This window comes from Rhinopithecus roxellana, chromosome 8 (assembly GCF_007565055.1).
Source record: "Rhinopithecus roxellana isolate Shanxi Qingling chromosome 8, ASM756505v1, whole genome shotgun sequence".
Taxonomy (NCBI): Eukaryota; Metazoa; Chordata; class Mammalia; order Primates; family Cercopithecidae; genus Rhinopithecus; species Rhinopithecus roxellana.
Window position 1 is genome coordinate 3,492,220 of NC_044556.1, and position 19,592 is coordinate 3,511,811.

The window sequence follows — 19,592 nt, forward strand, 5'->3', positions numbered from 1 at the left end:
GAAGCCAGAGGCAGGGACCATGTGGCTGATGAATGGCAGGCACAGGTTTATACCCAGGCCATCTGGCTCCCGAATCAGGCAAAGCTGTGAGGCAGCTGGTACTAGACCCATTTCACAGGTGGGAAAACTGGTGTTCAGAGAAGCAAGACAAAGACTAGACGGGAGCCCCGGACAGGCCGAGGCCAGAGCTGGGGCTCTTTACCTGAGCTACTGGATGTGTCCTCTCCAGAAACAGGGTCTTCTGCCTGTCTGAGGACCCCACCTCAGGGTCTGGGGTGTCCTCTCTCTAATCCCCAAGGAAGGCCTTCTTCATTCTTCTTTTCCCAATCCTCCCATCTGCAGCTATTCTCTAGCCCTTCCTCCCTGCAACCACCATCTCCGGGAATGAGCAGTCTCCGCGTGCTGCCTCTCCCTCCTCCCTCCACCCACTCGCTCCTCCTCGCAGCCCTCGGCAATCTGGCCTCCCTTTGCAGGCAGCAGATCCAGCTCCTTGGAGAGCCTGGCAGAAGCTCTGCCTCCGTCCTCATGGAGCTCGCAGCCTGCCCGCTCCCTCCCCACCAACTCTAACCATAAGCCCACCCTTTGGAGTTACATCCCACTCCCTGTGTGCAATCAGATCATACCCAAAAGACAGAGCAGCGGCAACCAAGGGTGGAGGGAACAACAGTAAGTGCAAAGGCCCTGAGGTGACCCTGGTGCCACTAACACAAAGGAAGCTGGTGGGGCTGGAGGGATGGGGATCATCCAGGGAGAGGGGCCTGCTGGGCTGTGCTAGGAAACCACGCAGGGCCTAAGATTTTGAATCCTACCATTGTACTAGGCTCAAATCCCTTATAGAGCTTGTCACTCAGAATTACCCTCAATAGTGCTAGCCCCCCGTATCAGTCTCCCATCTAGAAAATGGGCTGACAGCAGCAACCACCTCACAAGGCTATTTCAAGGATTAAACAACCAAAGAACACAGGCCGATCGGCACTCGCCCCGTAGTCAGTGCTCATGAATGCCAGCTGCTGTTAGTTGAATCCTCTGGCCCCATGCTGGGCCGCAAACTCCCTGGGAGTAGAAGACATCTTATGCCTCTCACCATCTCCCAGACCTTGCACATTTCATGGGATTAACAGGCAGTGCTCGCTGGGGTTTTCCCTAGAGCCTTCACAGCACTGTCCAATCACACCCCAGATGCCAACCTCTCCCGTAAACCTCACGATAACTAGACGGTGGAGATTCCCCACCTGGCCACTGCATTTGCGTCAATCATTCTTTGTGGTGGGGGCTGCCCACCACCCACTCTCTGATGTTGAACCACATCCCTGGCCTATAGACCCGCGAGATGCCAGCAGCATCCCCACCCTGGCAGAGACAACCAAAAATGTCCCCAGACACTCCCCAAGTGTCCCCGGAGGAGGTAGGACTGCCCCCGTTTGCGAATCACAGCAGTGTAGATGTGCCCACTTGCCACTCCTTATCAGAGGAGGACACTGAGGCTCAGAAGTCAAGACCTTTGCTGAGAGTCTCATGGCTGAGACGGGTGGTATTAAGTGTGAAATTTCACTCTCCACTAGACCATGTCTGCTCACCCTTATCTACCCTCTCCCTTTGCTAGATTTAGAAAACACCAACTGGGCACAAAGCCCTCAGAGAAAACGCACAGGTCTCTAAGAACTGAGACCTTCGCCAAGGAGGCAGCACATGAGAAGCCTGGAAGGACATTACCACAACCACACACAGATCACAACCTCTGACACGTGACCTCTGCCGGCTCAGCTGGTCCTCACCCCACTTAACGTGCAAGCAGGCCCAGTCCCACAGCTCCCCCGCCCCCCAGCCCCACCTCATGCAGCCCAGAGGGTTCTCTAGGGGAAGGCATTAGCGGCCGTAGGGGACTGAGGGGCAAATGCAGAGAGACAAGGAACATGAAAGTGGCTGGAAGGCGGCACAGGGGTGGTAGCCAGACCACTTTGCAGCTTGTGTGAAGGAAGGACTCTGGTGCCTCAATTGCCTTGTGTGTCAAACGATGACAACAGGCAGGACCTGCTAGTCATGGGCTTAAATGAGTTCGAGTGCGTCAAAGTGCTGAGAGCAATCTAGGAGGAGAAACGAGGGGCATGGAGGACCTGAGAGAGGATGCAGAGTGGCATGAACACTGACTCATGTTTTCCAGCCCCAGTGGCTCACCACCATCCCAAAAGCAATGTGCCCCACTGAGTCTGATGGGAATCCCTCTCACTACACAGGCTCTGGCAATGACACTGATGAACTCTAGGGTCAATGTTGGGTCAACCTCCAACTTTCTCCAAATCCCTGGGCCTCCAGGCAGACTCCTTCGATAGATCCTGTAAGGCTGACCAAAACTCACATCTCCTCAAAGCCCAGCTCAAGAACCTGCTGGGGCTCCCTGTTGCCCAGGCAGGAGGTCAGATTTTTTAATTACCCTGGATGCAGGCCAAGGGGTTCTGAACTTCCATCTGGGGGTAATGGGCAGATCCAGGAGACCCAGAGACAGGGTTTCTCTTTCTTGTGAATGGCATTAAAAGTCTGTCTGCACAGTAGGGTCATCCCCCCCGCCCCCCCCCCCCCCCCCCCCCGACTCCTTCCCTCATGAAGACAAAATGTTTAGAGCACTCAGAAGGAGACTGGTACATAAGAAAAGCGGTGGATGTGTCGTCCCCTGAGGCTAGAACACTGACCCCTCCCTTGCACCCCAGCACCACCCACCCCTTAGCTAATTTTATTATTCAGATCTTAGCTCTCCCGGAATACTCTGGCCACCCATCAAAACCTCTCCATCCCCTCATGGCTCACGATGACTTCACATTGCTACACCATCTCTGTAAACACAGAGGTATGTGAAATTCTCATGATCCTTTGCTTGTGGAAGTTTGGTTGCTTGAGAGCTAGTTGCTCCGGATCTGTTACTCCGGGATGCTTCCCCAGGCCTCAGCGGGGAGTCGGCAACCAGCAGTGAAATGAAACTGTCTCAATGGGCTGCCTACTTGTTGCACTTGCCCCCACAGAGTCTGTGCATGCTAAGTTCTCACTGAAAAGCAGTTATTACTGGTGCCTTCTCCTCTAGCTCCAAGCACAAACCGGAGCTGCCCGAGGCGCTGCCTGTCCTCCACTCATCAAGGCCAACTCCCAACCGTCTCAGTTGAGTGACTGGATGGCACCCCCATTCCCCTATCCCTGGTATCCAACCCAGCTTAGGTCCAGGAGGACCCACTCTGTGCTGAAGCAGACCTGCAGCGATCCTAGCCCAACCAGGCAGGGAGGATGGTTCGGTCTCTTTTTGCGGGGCTGCTGGCCCAGTTCCTATTCCTCCTAGAACCAAGTGGCTAGCCAGACAGGGAGGAAGGGCAGGGCCCAGGTTGGAGGCTGTCCTGGGAACTATAGGGAGACTGGGGAGAATGAGGGTGACAAACCCATCATTAAACCCAGAAGAACTGGCTGACACCACTTGACCCAGCAGTTTGTGGCTCCTGCCTCAGGTGCTGAGGATCCCAAATCAAAGTCCCGAGGACACCCTGGTAACAGCCTTGCAATTAGCCCAGAAAGGAACAAAAGCTGCTGCCATCCGACTGGGGGCCAAAGCGGGGCAAAAACAGTATAGGCAAGCAAAGTCAAGTCCAGCCCTGGTGGTGCCAGGCCTCTTCAGCTTCCCACGGCCAGCCCACAGCTCCATGACTCCTGACCTCTTGGTTCCCAGGAGGGAAATGGGGAAGAAGGGGTGACCAGGCCTCCGAGAAAGCCACCTCCACTGTTCCAGTCCCCGGGACACCATGGAAACTCAGTCTGTCCCAAAGGGGATTGACTCATCCCTCGAGGTCGGCAGGAGGGAAGGCCTGGATGGAGAATACCCGCCAGGGAATGCAGAATGAGGAGCTCCTTCAGTCACCCTCCTGGAAGACCACTTGAGCGACTATGTATTTGTGCTGAGGGTCAGACAATCCCAGTTCAGCCACTGTCTGCTCATGTGACCTCAAACAAGCTACACCACCCGAGCCTCAGCTTCCTCGTCTGGACCACAGAGAAGGCCTAAGTTGACCCGGTGGTGGTGAGCCATCAATGAGCTCATCCAACCAGCGAGCTCGGCACAGGGCCTGGCCAGGACTAGTGTCCCAGAGGTAGGTCCCTGAGCCAGGGTGTGAGTGCCTGATTTGATCCCCTTAATTCTCTGTGCCCTGCCTTTACCCCATCGGGAGCCTCCAAACCACCATTAGCAGAGTTTTACATGCTCACTCCCTCTAATTCTTCACCCCTAGGGAGGTGGCACACAGAACTCAGGCTCAAGGAGTTGGTGCCTGGAAGGCCATGGTACTAATATATATGACGGTGGCTATGAGGTCCCATCCACTAGGCTTGAACCACCAGCTTTTGGCCACAAAAGGTAGAGAAAGAACGCAGGATCCTAAAATACCCAGGTAATGTCTGCTGGGCTGCCTCCCTGTAGATATATAAGGTGGGGGTGGGCGAGGGCCACCTTGTGATAAACAAGATGCCTAAGCTAGGTGTTCCAGACTGTCTCCAGCTGCCCACACAAACACCCACTGGCCAGCGCCTCTGAACAGTTGGCAGAGGCTTGCCCAAGGGGTAGGGTCAGGACTCTAGAGGCTTCAGGGATGAGGTGTGGGAATGAGGAACCCCTTAGATGTGACTCTGAATTAACACTTCGAGTTGGGGTCGATGGGGGGCGCATCTCAGTATATACCTGCTGGTCACACTAGCTTTTCCTTACCTGCCCCCACATCCCCCCAGCCTAGCCCAAAGGCTCTGCTCCCCCGACTCCCAAAGCTCCTACAGCAGTCCCTCACCTTACCTAATCGCCCCCAGATCCAGCCTCCCCCTCCCCACATCTGAGTCCTGACCTCATGTGACCCCCGGAAAACATCTCTGGGATCTCCTATCCGCCCCCACCCGAACTAACTCCGCCCACACCCACCGTGCCCCACTTCCTGGGCTTCTCCTCAGCCGCCCCCAGGCCTGTAACTTGACCCACCCACCTCCTCCAGCGCCCAGGCGGTACCTGCAGGCCCGGCCCCTCCCCGCCCCCCTCCGGCCGCGCCGCTCTCCTCTCCTCCCCCACTCGGCCTGGCCAGAGCCCGACTCCTCCTCCCCCTCCCCCTCCGGCATCCACGGGCGCCTCCTCACTTTTCCGCTTCGGACCCTCCAACTTCCCTGGATCCCCGGTACCTGCCCCGGCCCGACCTGGCCCCCTCCCTCGCTGGGAGCTGGGGGAGCGGTCCAGGTACGATCCTGCCGCCCCCAAGCCCCGAGGCTCGGGCTGGACGCTCAAGGCTGCCCGCGGTAGCCGGGCCTGCACACACTCGCCTGCCCGGGCACAGTGCAGGCTGCGGGCTCGGCTCCTCCTCAGTCCGAGAAAGCACCCAGGCCCTCCCCACTCAGCCCTCGGGCCGCCCCGGCTGGAGAAGGCCGAAACCGGGCCTGAGGCGGGCCGCCTCACCTGCGCCGTGGCCGCGCTCCGGGGGCTCCCGGCGGGCTCCGCAGCGGCGGCTGGGGCCGGGCCTGGGCCCGGGGCGCGCCCCCCTGCGCCGGGGCCTCGGCCTCCGCCTCCGCGGCCTCCGCGGCCTCCGCCTCAGCAGCAGCGGCAGCCGCGGCGGCCATTCATTGTGGGCCAGGCCGCCCCAGCCGAGCGCCGAGCGAGCGCAAGCCGCGCCGCCGCCGCAGCCAGGCCAGGGAGGAGCGGCACCGGCCCCGCCCGCGCACCGCCCTCAGGCCCCGCCCTCCAGACGAGGCCAGCCGAGCTCCGAGCGCGCCCCATCTAACCGGCTCCGTCTCCTCTCTATGCCCCTGGGAGGATCCTCGCCAGTACGTCGGCTCAGCTCGGTGGTTCGAATCCCGACCCCGCCAGCTTCTAGTCCCGCGACCTTGGGCAAGTCGCTCTACCTTTCCGAACTTTAGTTTCCTGTAAAACAAAAACAATAATGACTGCTGTTTATTGTGGCAGGCACCGTGTTAGGTTCTTTATGGGAATTAGCTCGTTTAAACTATACAGTAACATTTTTTAGTGGGAACTGTTACATACTATAGAAAATAAAGGCGGCTGGGCGCGGTGGCTCACGCCTGTACTCCTAGCACTTTGGGAGACCGAGGTGGGTGGATCGCCTGAGGTCAGGAGTTCGAAACCAGCCTGGCCAATATGGCGAAACCCTGTCTCAACTAAAAATACAAAACTTAGCCGGGCGTGATGGCAAGCGCTAGTAATCCCAGCCACTCGGGAGACTGAGGCAGGAGAATCGCTTGCACCCGGGAGGCGGTGGTTGCAGTGAGCCGAGATCATGCCACTGCATGATCCAGGGCGAGACTCCGTCTCAAAAAAAAAAAAAAAAAAGAAAGAAAAGGAGGCACAAAGAAAGCTGGTCAAGATCATCACACAGCAAGGAAGTGATGGCGGGTGCCAGGATTTAAACGCAGGCTCAAAAGCGACAATAACAGCTAAGACTTTTATGATGCTTACCGGATGCTAGGTTCTGTTAGCATTTTACCTGCACTAACTCGTTTACTTCTCACTACAACCCAGTAACAAATGGTAAAAAGTTCTGCCCTTTTGCAAAAGCGGTAACTTAAGTTCAGAGTTAACAAGTCGCAGGGCGAGCTAAGACTGGAACCCAGGTACCCGGGAACCACTTCGCTGTCCTGCCTTCGTACACTGGTTAGAACTTTACCGAGCGCTTACAAGGTCAGAGTGGCTCTTTGCACACTTTCCAGGAATCTGTCATTTAATCTTTGTTCTATCTGAGAAACCACGATTCTTATTTAATAGATAAGAAAACTGAAGGCCCGAGAGTAACCGGCCCAGAGCATGTGGTGGGACTGAGATTCAAACCCAGTAAATCCAACTCCAGAGCCTGAGGTTATTTATTCCTGCAGAGTGCTCTGAAATAATGTGTATATAGCACCCAGAACACAGAAGAGGGCCAACAGGTGTTGGGTTTCTCCGCTTACCGCCCCTTTTCTGAGCCACAACTTCCTCATCTGTGAAATGGGACTAGTGACGTGTCCTCTCCCAGGGGATCCACTGTGATTAAAACCCCCGGAACAGCATGATCAGCGCGCTTCCTTTATGGCATTCATTTTGATCCCGGCCGCCCACCGTCCATGTCCTCATTGATTGGCCAACCACTATCATGTGATTCTCCCCACCCACTGTGGCAACATGGCGGCGCCCAGGTCCTAATTCGAGAAACGTGCACCTTGACTAATTCGATTTTCTGTGGCTACGAGACCAGGTGAGGAGGGGCTGGGCAGCGCGGGAAGGGATTCGGACTCAGGGCGGGCCTGCACGAGGGCATCGGCTCCGCAGGGACCAGTCATCCCCAAAACGAGGGGTTATCAGCCTACCGAGGCCGCAGGTCTTCCTAGTCTACTTCAAAGATATGTAGAACACCCCTGGGCCCAGAATGCGGCTCTCTGACCCTCTCTGTGTCTTTCCCCGTCCCCCGAACCAGGCTTGGCGGACAGAGGCACCAGCGGATGTCTCATGCAAGGATCGTTCTGTGGCTAAGCCTCACTCTCCGCCCCACCCGTGTGCTCTGTAGAGCGCGGTTTTTCGAGGGGCAGTCCCCAGGGCTGCCGAATCGAGCAGCGATGGAGAACGGCACCGGGCCCTGTGGAGAAGAATGCCCACGTGAAGTCCAGGAGACGACAGTCACCGAGGGGGCTGCCAAAATCGCCTTTCCCAGCGCCAACGAGGTCTTTTATAACCCGGTGCAGGAATTCAATCGGGACCTGACGTGAGCAGGGGTCAGAGGTCAACCTGGCATAGGCTAGTGGGTCAGTGTGGATGGCGGGGGCGGGGTATGAGCTAGTCCTCTGTCTCCCACCAGATGTGCTGTGATCACCGAGTTTGCTCGCATTCAGCTTGGGGCCAAAGGAATCCAGAGTGAGTGGAGGTCCAGGCTTCTGGCGGGCGGGGGTCACACAAGTCTTATCTCCCTGCCTGGGCCCTTCTGCCTCCCAAATCCAGAGAGGCTTCAGCCACATAGCAGGCCCTGGGTTCTGCTCCTTCAGCCTTTCCCCAGAGATTTCAGGGAAGATATTTTGGAGATTAAGGGGAGGTTTCTCAGAGGGGACTTCGTTACTCTCTGACTTGTGCCTCTGGGTGGCTGCAGTCAAGGTGCCAGGAGAGAAGGACACGCAAAGGGTGGTCGTGGACTTGTCAGAGCAAGAGGAGGAAAAGGTTGAACTGAAAGAGAATGAAAACCTGGCCTCAGGAGACCAACTTCGCACAGCGGCCGTGGGGGAAATCTGTGAGGTGGGCCCTGAGCATAGCAGCTGGCAGTCCTGGAATTTAGCGGGAGACAGAGGGCTCCTGGAGGGGGGAGAGCTATAGGAGGTGGGTGGTGGGAGCTCCTTGGGGCCCAGAAGAGGAAGGAGATGGAGATGTGAGGGAGGTTTTCTGCTTACTCCAACAGGAGGGCCTGCATGTGCTGGAAGGCCTGGCAGCTTCAGGCCTACGTTCCATTCGATTTGCCCTAGAGGTGCCTGGGCTCAGATCTGTGGTTGCAAACGATGCCTCTGCCCGGGCTGTGGATCTCATACGCCGGAATGTCCAGCTCAATGACGTGGCACACCTGGTACAGCCCAGCCAAGCCGATGCCCGGTAGGTTCTGGGCATCACAGCCTAGCTATGGGACAAGGCTGCCTGGGGTCAAAATTCTGGCTCTGTCCTATTCTCACTCTATGACCTTGAGTGAGTGACTTAGCCTGTTTGACCCCCAGTTTCCTTGTCTGTCAACTGAGAAAACTAGTTTTACAGGGGTTGCTGTGATGAGTAAGTAATAGATAATTATTGTATGATCCATACTCTGTGCCAGAAATAAGTAGCATTCTGGTCTCTGTTTTAACTTCTTATACTCCTTTTATTCATTCAAATGAGCCACAGTATATGCAGCGTCTGCTATGTGCCAGGCACCGTTTTCAGAGCTGGAAATGCATCGAGAAACAAAACAGGCAAAATTGGTGACCTTCGCAAGAGTTGGCAAACAATAGCCTATGGGGCTCACAGCCTGTTTTTTTTGTTTGTTTGTTTGCTTGTTTGTTTGTTTTTTGAGCCTTGTTGCCCAGGCTGGAGTGTAGTGGCATGATCTCAGCTCACTGCAACTTCTGCCTCCCGGGTTCAAGCGATTCCCCTGCCTCAGCCTCCCAAGTAGCTGGGATTACAGACACATGCCACCACACCTGGCTAATTTTTATTTTTATTTATTTATTTATTTTTTTGAGATGGAGTCTCGTTCTGTTGCCCAGGCTGGAGTGCACTGGCGTGATCTTGGCTCAGCACAACCTCCGCCTCCCAGGTTCAAGTGATTCTCCTGCCTCAGCCTCCCAACTAGCTGGAACTATAGGCATCTGCCACCACACCAGGCTAATTTTTGTATTTATAGTAGAGATGAAGTTTCACCATGTTGGCCAGGATGGTCTCGATCTCCTGACCTCACGATCTGCCCGCCTTGACCTCCCAAAGTGCTGGGATTACAGGCATGAGCCACTGCACCCGGCTACGCCTGGCTAATTTTTATATTTTTAGTAGAGATGGGGTTTCACCATGTTGGCCAGGCTGGTCTCGAACTCCTGACCTCAAGTAATCTGCCCGCCTCGGCCTTCCAAAGTGCTGGTATTACAGACGTGAGCCACTGCGCCTGGCCTAGCCTGGTTTATTAATGGCCCACAAGCCAAGAATGTTTTTTACATTTTTAAAGCTTAAAAAAGAAGAATATGCAGTAGGTACCATATACGACTCACAAAGCCTAAAATACCATCTGACCTTTTCCAGAGAAAAAAGTTTTTACTTTTCTGACCCTACTAGAATCCAAATAGTAATCACAGACAATGAAAATTAATTAGCTGGGCATGGTGACTTATGCCTGTAATCAAGCATTTTGAGAGGCCAAGGCAGGAGGATCGCTTGAGGTCAGGATTTCAAGATCAGCCTAGGCAACACAGTGAAATCCCTGTCTCTACAAAAATTTTAAAATGAGGTCAGACGCAGTGGCTCACCCCTGTAATCCCAGCAATTTGGAAGACCGAGGCGGGTGGATCACTTGACGTCGGGAGTTCGAGACCAGCCTGGCCAACATGGTAAAACCCTGTTTCTACTAAACATATAAAAATTAGCCAGGCATGGTGGCACGTGCCTGTAATCCCAGCTACTTGGGAGGCTGAGGTAGGAGAATCACTTGAACCCAGGAGGTGGAAGTTGAAGTGGGCTAAGATCCCACCACTGTGCTCCAGCCTGGGTGACAGAGCGAGACTCTGTCTCCAAAGAAAGAAAAAAAAAATGTGTTAATATGTCTATAAACTGCTTGAAATGGTGTCAGGCAGATACGTCTTATATCAGTATTGTTGTTGTTTTAGATATGTGGACTGAGGTCCACTTGGTGCTTTTCCTAAGTAGGAAAATTGTGCAGTTTAATAAATGACCAAGGCCGGGTGCAGTGGCTTACACTTGTAATCTCAGCACTTTGGGAGGCTGAGGCGGATGGATCACATGAGGTCAGGAGTTTGAGACCAGCCTGGCCAACATGTTGAAACCCCGTCTCTACTAAACATAGAAAAATTAGCCGGGCATGGTGGCACATGCTTGTAGTCCCAGCTACTCAGGAGGCTGAGACACAAGAATTGCTTGAACTGGGGAGGCGGAGGTTGGAGGGAGCCGAGATCATGATACTGCACTCCAGCTGGCTGACAAAGCAAGAGTCCGACTCAAAAATATATACAATAAAATAAATAAATAAATAAGCCAGGACTTGAACTTGGGAATCTGCCCCCGGAGTTCAGACCCAAACCACCGCGCTGTAGGAGTTAATATGTGTAGGGGACAGAGAAGGTACCTGGCGCGGGAGGCTGAGGACCTGGCCCTCTTTGCACCCAGGATGCTGATGTACCAGCACCAGAGGGTGTCGGAGAGGTTTGATGTCATTGATCTGGACCCCTATGGCAGCCCAACTCCCTTCCTGGATGCAGCTGTGCAGGCTGTGAGTGAAGGAGGTAAGGCTGGGATGGCACTGGGGTGGGAGCAGGGCCTGGGGTGTTGGAGGGTTCTCACTGCCCAGCCCCTCTCTGCAGGGTTGCTGTGTGTGACCTGCACGGACATGGCGGTGTTGGCAGGGAACAGCGGGGAGACATGCTACAGCAAGTACGGGGCCATGGCCCTCAAGAGCCGGGCCTGCCACGAGATGGTGAGGGGCCCTCTGCCAGCCAGCCAGGGAGACTGGGGGACAGGTGGTTGTCCGAGTCCCTTCCCAATACACTTTCCCCCTCCTCAGACCTGCTCAGCTTCCTCCACGCAGATGGCCAGATGCATCCCAGGCTATTAACGACAGGCGTGTCTTCAACCCACATAGTTCCTAAGAGCAGGGGCTGATAATCGTGGTCATTTGGGGACAGTGGCTTTGGCCAGGATAAGAGTGCATGGCCACATTGTTTTAGTTTTCTGTATTAAAACAACTTTTCAAAATAAATATTTTTTTTAAAGGTGGTTTTTCCAGGACTGAGTTTAAATCCTAGCTTTGATGGTGGCTCTGGGCAAGTGACTTCACCTTTCTGGTCCTCAGTTTTTTCGCATCTGTAAAATGGGCACAATGATATTCTGAAGGCCGGGCTCAGTGGCTCACGCCTGTAATTCCAGCACTTTGGGAGGCCAAGGAAGGCAGATCACTTGAGGTCAGGAGTTTGAGATCAGCTGGCCAACGTGGTAAAACCCCATCTCTACTAAAAATAGAAAAATTAGCCCGGTGTGGTGGCAGGCACCTGTAATCCCAGCTACTCAGGAGGCTGAGGCAGGAGAATCAGTTGAACCCAGGAGAGGGAGGTTGCAGTGAGCCAAGATCACTCCACTGCACTCCAGCCTGGGCAACAGAGGGAGACCCCATCTCAGAAAAGAAAAAAAAATAGGCCGGGCGCAGTGGCTCATACCTGTAATCCCAGCAACTTTGGGAAGTTGAGGTGGGCGGATCACGAGGCCGGGCGATCCAGACGATCCTGGCTAACACGGTGAAACCCCGTATCCACTAAACATACAAAAAATTAGCCGGGGCCGGGCGCGGTGGCTCAAGCCTGTAATCCCAGCACTTTGGGAGGCCGAGACGGGCGGATCATGAGGTCAGGAGATCGAGACCATCCTGGCTAACACGGTGAAACCCCGTCTCTACTAAAAATACAAAAAACTAGCCGGGTGAGGTGGCGGGCGCCTGTAGTCCCAGCTGCTTCGGAGGCTGAGGCAGGAGAATGGCGTAAACCCGGGAGGCGGAGCTTGCAGTGAGCTGAGATCCGGCCACTGCACTCCAGCCTGGGAGACAGAGCGAGACTCCGTCTCAAAAAAAAAAAAAAAAAAAAAAAAAAAAATTAGCTGGGCGTGGTAGCAGACACCTGTAGTCCCAGCTGTTCCGGAGGCGGAGGCAGGAGAATGGCGTGAACCCGGGAGGCGGAGCTTGCAGTGAGCGGAGATCAGGCCACTGCACTCCAGCCTGGGCAACAGAGGGAGACTCTGTCTCAAAAAAAAAAAAAAAAAGGGCCACGAGCGGTGGCTCACACTTGTAATCCCAGCACTTTGGGAGGCTGAGGCGGGCGGATCACGAGGTCAGGAGATCGAGACCATGCTGGCTAACACGGTGAAACCCAGTCTCTGCTAAAAATACAAAAAATTAGCCGGGCGTGGTGGCGGGCGCCTGCAATCCCAGCTACTCCGGAGGCTGGGGCAGGAGAATGGCCTGAACCTGGGAGGCGGAGCTTGCAGTGAGCCGAAACTACGCCACTGCTGCACTCCAGCTTGGGTGACAGAGCGAGACTACGTCTCAAAAAAAAAAAAAAAGGAAAGAAAAAGAAATAGGCCAGGCGCAGTGGCTCATGCCTGTAATCCCAGCACTCTGGGAGGCCGAGGTGGGCGGATCACCTGAGGTCAGGTGTTCAAGACCAGCCTGGCCAACATGGTGAAATACTGTCTCTACTAAAAATACAAAAAAACAAAAAAAGTAGCTGGGCGTAGTGGCAGGCCCCTGTAATCCCAGCTACTTGGGAAGCTGAGGTAGGAGAATCACTTGAACCTGGGAGGCGGAGGTTGCAGTGAGCCGAGTTCGCATCATTGCACTCCATCCTGGGCAACGAGCAAAACTCCGTCCGTCTCTAAAAAGAAAAAAAGAAAAAAAGATCTGACCCTGCTGAGTGTCTGATCAGGATTTAAGAAGACTAAGTGTCCACGTGCAGCAGCTCATGCCTGTAATCCTAGCACTTTGGGAGTCCAAGGCAGGAGGATCACTTGAGGTTAGGAGCCTGGGCAACATAGTGAGTACCCCATCTCTACAAAAAAAACCCTAAAAATTACCTAGGTGTGGTGATGGATGCCTGTGGTCCCAGCTACTCTGGAGACTGAGGCAGGAGGATCACTTGAGCCTAGGAGTTCAAAGTTATCGTGAGCTTTGATAGTGCCACTGCACTCCAGCCTGGGCCAGAGAGGGCTCTTATCCTTGTTCCTAAAGGGTCCAGTCATCAAGTCAGCCCGGGAAATGCTATCTCCTTTCCCCTATCAGAGTCTCACACTAGCAGAAAGGACCTGGCTGTTTTCTTTTTTCTTTTTTGAGATGGAGTTTCACTCTTGTTGCCCAGGCTGGAGTGCGGTGGTGAGATCTTGGCTCACTGCAACCTTCGCCTCCCAGGTTCAAGTGATTCTCCCGCCTCGGCCTCCCGAGTAGCAGGCGCCCGCCACCACACCCGGCTAATTTTTTGTATTTTTAGTAGAGATGGGGGTTTCGTCATGTTGGCCAGGCTGGTCTCAAACTCCTGACCTCAGGTGATCCACCTGCCTCAGCCTCCCAAAGTGCTGGGATTACAGGCGTGAGCCACCGTGCCCGGCCCAGGCCCTGGCAGTTCTACAGCACCCAGTATCCCTGCTTCATGCCCACAGAGCCCTTGGGGGCGGGAACGTGGGTCCTCAGTAATGCTACAGGGCACACCGATGATGCTAATCAGAATAGGCGGGGTCTGTGCCTTCCTCAGTCATTTAGTGTTCCCAGCAGTGCCACAGAGAGGGACTGTTGTGATTTTGCAGATGAGGAAACTGAGGCACAGAGAGGGGATACTTACCTGTTGTGGGTCCCACAGCCAGGACTCTCGGGGGTGGGCTTGGAGACCAGCGAGCTGGCCCTGAGCCTGTACTTGTGAGTACCATATAGGGCTCCTGGTGGGGTGGGTGGATAGTGGAGGGGAGGCTGACACCCACCCCCCACCCCCAGGCCCTGAGAATCGTCCTGCACAGCCTGGACCTCCGCGCCAACTGCTACCAGCGCTTTGTGGTGCCCCTGCTCAGCATCAGCGCTGACTTCTACGTGCGTGTGTTTGTCCGTGTCTTCACCGGCCAGGCCAAGGTCAAGGCCTCAGCCAGGTCAGCCCCGGGGCTGGGGGCGGGGAGGTGGCGGATTGAGAGAGGAGACGGGAACTTGCCCTGGGGGATCTGGGACTTCTTTAAGGGACAGAGCCAGTCTAAGGGAGGATTGGGGTGTGGTGGTCACGCTGGGAACTCGTGGCCACTGATACCCCCCACAGCAAGCAGGCGCTGGTGTTCCAGTGTGTGGGCTGCGGGGCCTACCACCTTCAGCGCCTCGGCAAAGCGTCAGGAGTCCCCGGCAGCCGGTGAGCAGGGAGGAAGGAGGAGAAGGGGAGTCCCAGGGTTTTCCTCCCTCCCTACCAACCGCCCCTCTCTGTTTAGGGTCAAGTTCTCTGCAGCCTGTGGGCCCCCCGTGAGCCCCGAGTGTGAGCACTGTGGGCAGCGACACCAGGTAGGGTGAGGCCAGGGGAGGCAGAGGAGCGAGAGGGTCTCAGAGGTCATGGTCCCTGCTCACCTGTCCCCGGTGCTCCCCCAGCTTGGTGGTCCCGTATGGGCAGAGCCCATCCATGACCTGGATTTTGTGGGCCGTGTCCTGGAGGCTGTGAGCGCTAACCCCGGCCGCTTCCACACCTCGGAGCGGATCCAAGGGGTTCTGAGTGTCATCACTGAGGTGAGGGCTGGGCTGTGATGGGGGAGGGGGCTCCACCTGTGCCCACCCATCTCTACATATGCCCATCCTGTCCCCCATCGCAGGAGCTCCCGGACGTGCCTCTGTACTACACCCTGGACCAGCTGAGCAGCACCATTCACTGCAACACACCCAGCCTCCTCCAGTTGCGGTAAGAGCCCCTGGGGCCGGGAGGAGCCTGTCCCTGACCACAGGGTGGCCTGGGGCAAGTCCAGGGATTCTCATGCATAGAACTTGTGAGGGGGTAGGGAGAACCCCGTGCAGTGTCTCATGCCTGTAATCCCAGTACCTTGGGAGGCTGAGGCAGGAAGATCACTTGAAGCCAGGTGCTCAAGACCAACCTGGGCAACATAATAAGTCCCTATCTCTAAAAAATAAATTAAATAAATAAATATATATATACACACACACACACACACATATACATACGTATGCATATATACACATATGTATGTATATACACACATACACACACACGACACACATATATATATTAGTCTGGCATGGTGGTACATGCCTATAGTCCTAACTACTCAGGAGGCTGAGGCAGGAGGATCATTTGGGCTAGGAGTTTGATGCTAAAGTGAGCTGTGATCATGCCACTCCAGCCTGGGTGATACAGTGAGAACCTGTCTCTTAAAAAAAAAAAAAATTAGGCTAGGCTTATTGGCTCATGCCTATAATCCCAGCACTTTGGGAGGCTGAGGCAGGTGAATCACTTGAGGCCAGGAGTTTGAGACCAGCCTGGCCAATATGGCGAAACCCCGTCTCTACTAAAAATACAAAAATATTAGCCGGGTGTTGTGACCCACCCCTGTAATCTCAGCTACTCAGGAGGCTGAGGCAGGAGAATCGCTTGAACCTGAGAGACAGAGGCTGCAGTGAGCCAAGATTGCGCCATTGCACTCCAGCCTGAGCGGCAGAGTAAGACTCCACCTCCAAAAAAAAAAAAAAGGTAAAGAAAAAGAAGGCCTGGCGTGGTGGCTCATGCCTGTAATCCCAGCACTTTGGGAGGCCGAGGCAGGCGGATCACAAGGTCAAGAGATCAAGACCATCCTGGCCAACATGGTGAAACCTCGTCTATACTAAAAACACAAAAATTAGCTGGGCGTGGTGGCACGTGCCTATAGTCCCAGCTACTCGGGAGGCTGAGGCAGGAGAATCGCTTAAACCCAGGAGGGGGAGGCTGCAGTGAGCCAAGATTGCGCCATCGTACTCCAGCCTGAGCGACAGAACAAGACTCCATCTCAAAAAAGAAAAAGAAAGAAAAGAAATGAACTCTGTAGCCATGAGCCCTTGCCGAAGGTAGTCTGACCCACACTGATCAGCTCAGGCTTTGGGGTAAAGGGGTCCGGCGTCTCCCTCATGATCCCTGCTGTTCCCCAGGTCAGCCCTCCTCCATGCTGACTTCCGGGTCTCGCTCTCCCACGCCTGTAAGAACGCTGTGAAGACGGATGCCCCTGCCTCCGCCCTCTGGGACATCATGCGTTGCTGGGTGAGGACAGGGCTGACCTCATGCAGGTGGGAGGGCAGGTGGTGGTCACCTGGAGGTCCCGTGGGCCTAGTACTCCCTAACCTCTGACCTCTGCCCCCAGGAGAAGGAATGTCCAGTGAAACGGGAACGACTATCAGAGACCAGCCCAGCATTCCGCATTCTCAGTGTGGAACCCAAGTAGGGGGGCAAGCACATGCGGGAGGGGCCCGGGCTGCCCATAGGCACGGGAAGCACACGTGTGTGCAGACAACACAGATGCTGCCCCATCTGTGTTGACTTGTGCCCATTCTTCAAATGAGATTCAAAATCTGCTGACTGGGGCTGGGTAGGTGGCTCATGCCTGTAATCCCATCACTTTGGGAGGCTGAGGCACCTGAGGTCAGGAGTTCAAGACCAGCCTGGCCAACATGGTGAAACCCCATCTCTACTAAAAATACAAAAATTAGCTGGGCGTGGTGTGGTGGTGGGTGCCTGTAATCCCAGCTACTCGGGAGGCTGAGACAGGAGAATCACTTGAACCCGGGAGGCAGAGGTTGCAGCAAGTCTAGATCACGCCATTGCACTCCAGCTTGAGCGACAGAGCGAGACTCCCATCTCAAAAAGAATAAAAAAATAGCCGGGCGCAGTGGCTTGTGCCTGTAATCCCAGCACTTTGGGAGGCCGAGGCAGGCGGATCACAAGGTCAGGAGATTGAGACCATCCTGGCTAACATGGTGAAACCCCATCTCTACTAAAAATACATACACACAAAAAGAAATTAGCTGGGTGTGGTGGTAGGCGCCTGTAGTCCCAGCTACTCGGGTGGCTGAGGCAGGAGAATGGCGTGAACCCAGGGGGCGGAGCTTGCAGTGAGCCAAGATCGCACCACTGCACTCCAGCCTGGGTGACAGAGCAAGACTCCGTCTCAAAAAAATAAATAAAATAAATAAATAAATAAATAAAAATAAAAATAAAATCTGACTGGGCTGGGAGTAGTGGCTCACACCTGTAATCCCAGCACTTTGGGAGGCCAAGACAGGCAGATCACCTGAGGTCAGGAATTCAAGACCAGCCTGGCCAACATGGCAAAACCCTGTCTCTACTAAAAATACAAAAAAATTAGGCGTGGTGGCACATGTCTGTAGTCCCAGCTACTCGGGAGGCTGAGGCAGGTGAATCGCTTGAACCTGAGGCAGTTTGTAGTGAGCCGAGATTGCACCACTGCATTGCAGTCTGGGCGACAGAGTGAGACTCCGTCTCAAAAAAAAAAAAAAGGGAAAAGAAAATTAGCATTATCAGCATACCAGGGGTAGCTTTTTGTCCATTTTGTTCACTGTCTATTCCCAACACTGAGAACAATGCAGGCACACAGTCGTTAAATAAAAATGTTTATTAGGGCCAGGCGTGGTGGCTCATTCCTGTAATCCCAGTGCTTTGGGGGCCAAGGCGGGAAGATCGCTTGAGCCTAGGAATTTGAAACCAGCCTGGGCAACACAGTAAGACTCCATCTCTACAAAAAAACAAAAAATTAGCCGGGCATGGTGGTACCTGCCTGCTGTCCCAGCTACTCAGGAGCTTGAGGAGGAGATAGGAGGATTGCTTGAGCCCAGGAGTTCCAGACTGCAGCTTTGATGGCAATCACACCACTGCACTACAGCCTGGGCAATAGAGTGAGACCGTATATCTTTATTTCATTATTTTTTTTAGATGGAGGCTCACTCTTTTGCCCAGGCTGGAGTGCAGTGATGATTTCAGTTCACTGCAACCTCCGCCTCCCAGGTTCAAGTGATTCTCCTGCCTCAGCGTCTCGAGTTGCTGGTATCACAGTCACCCGGCACCACACCCGACTAATTTTTGTATTTTTGGTGGAGACGGGGTTTCACCATGTTGGCCAGGCTGGTTTCCAACTCCTGACCTCAGGTGATCTGCCCGCCTTGGCCTCCCAAAGTGTTGGGATTACAGGCATGAGCCACCGTGCCTGGCAGAGACCCTATCTCTTTAAAAAAAAACAAAAATGTTTATTAGATGAATGAGAGAATTCTGACATGAGCAGACACCTCGTGCTGTGTGGTGGAGGCAGACAGGCCCTGTGGGGAGCTGGGACACACTCGTGTGGCAGCTGCCCCCAGCCCCGATGCCCCACCCCTGCTTCCCTAGGCTGCAGGCCAACTTCACCATCAGGGAAGATGCCAACCCCAGCTCCCGCCAGCGAGGACTCAAGCGCTTCCAGGCCAACCCAGAGGCCAACTGGGGTCCCCGGCCTCGTGCCCGGCCAGGGTGAGTGGTGGTAGAGTGGGGGTGGGGCTCAGCCAGAGAAAGCAGGGGTAAAGGGCAGATGAGGTCCCACCTACTCCTCCCCTGGCACAGGGGCAAGGCGGCCGACGAAGCTATGGAGGAGAGACGCAGGCTGCTTCAGAACAAGCGGAAGGAGCCGCCGGAAGATGTGGCCCAGCGGGCTGCCCGGCTCAAGACATTTCCTTGCAAGAGGTTTAAGAAGGTGAGGTCCCTCCTCCCTTTCTCCCACTGCAGGACATGTGAGTCTCCCCTTTGGGCAACAGGGAGAGAACTGGGGGAGCTGGAGCCAGGCAAGTGCTTGGGAGTGGGCTTCCCATTCCAGAAAAGGAACCCATCAGGGGCTGCTGAGCTCGAGGCAGGGGTTCACACCCACCATCTTCCCACCAGGGCACCTGTCAACGCGGGGACCAGTGCTGCTACTCCCATAGCCCCCCGACACCCAGGGTTTCTGCTGATGCTGCCCCTGACTGTCCAGAGACCTCCAACCAGAGCCCCCGTGGACCTGGGGATGCCGCTAGGCCAGGCATAGACTGAACCAATAAAGAGATGTCACGTCAACTTCTCTCGATTGCCTGTGGTTTGTGTATTGGTCCATACAGCTGCATGACTGGGATCTGTTCCTCTGTTCCTCTGTGGGTCGTTTGCCCCTGCCTGACTGGAGTGTTGAGCCTATATGGGAGGTAGGCGCTGACCATCTGCACAGTGGTCGGCCCCTCTGCAGCGAGGGTCACTGAGCCACCCGAGCCGGAGCCTGCGGTTTCCGAAGCGGCCACGGTGCGGCAGCTGTGCGCTGGCTCCCGCGG

The 19,592-nt window shown here is 54.9% G+C and overlaps 2 protein-coding genes across 6 annotated transcripts in view; one reads left to right on the forward strand and one right to left on the reverse strand.

Moving 5' to 3' along the window:
- NACC1 (nucleus accumbens associated 1) overlaps nt 1-7,070 on the reverse strand; it is a 26,393-nt gene extending 19,323 nt beyond the window's left edge. Inside the window, exons 1-2 of one of the 4 annotated variants that reach the window (XM_030936958.1) lie at nt 6,961-7,070; nt 5,782-5,920 (exon numbers count right to left, since the gene is read on the reverse strand). The gene's annotated coding sequence lies outside the window, so the exon portion shown is untranslated. Of the gene's footprint in view, nt 1-5,458; nt 5,644-5,781; nt 5,921-6,040; nt 6,062-6,472; nt 6,550-6,960 lie in introns of those variants that run through there. The other 3 variants (XM_030936960.1, XM_030936959.1, XM_030936961.1) reach the window with 3 other exon arrangements.
- TRMT1 (tRNA methyltransferase 1) lies at nt 6,989-19,358 on the forward strand. 2 transcript variants are annotated; one of them, XM_010361614.2, is made up of 17 exons: nt 6,989-7,244; nt 7,464-7,748; nt 7,842-7,897; nt 8,127-8,269; nt 8,430-8,617; nt 10,886-11,001; nt 11,080-11,192; nt 14,241-14,389; nt 14,551-14,637; nt 14,714-14,783; nt 14,868-15,002; nt 15,086-15,171; nt 16,407-16,515; nt 16,616-16,692; nt 18,652-18,771; nt 18,862-18,991; nt 19,177-19,358. In XM_010361614.2, exons 1-17 carry the CDS (start codon nt 7,114-7,116, stop codon nt 19,321-19,323), a joined length of 2,142 nt encoding a protein of 713 aa, XP_010359916.2. In that variant the 5' UTR covers nt 6,989-7,113; the 3' UTR covers nt 19,324-19,358. The 2 variants fall into 2 exon arrangements, with proteins under 2 accessions (XP_010359916.2, XP_030792817.1); XM_030936957.1 differs by lacking the exon at nt 18,862-18,991 and adding an exon at nt 19,024-19,079 and having other exon boundaries at nt 7,093-7,244; nt 19,177-19,342.
- Nucleotides 19,359-19,592: the final 234 nt, after the last annotated feature.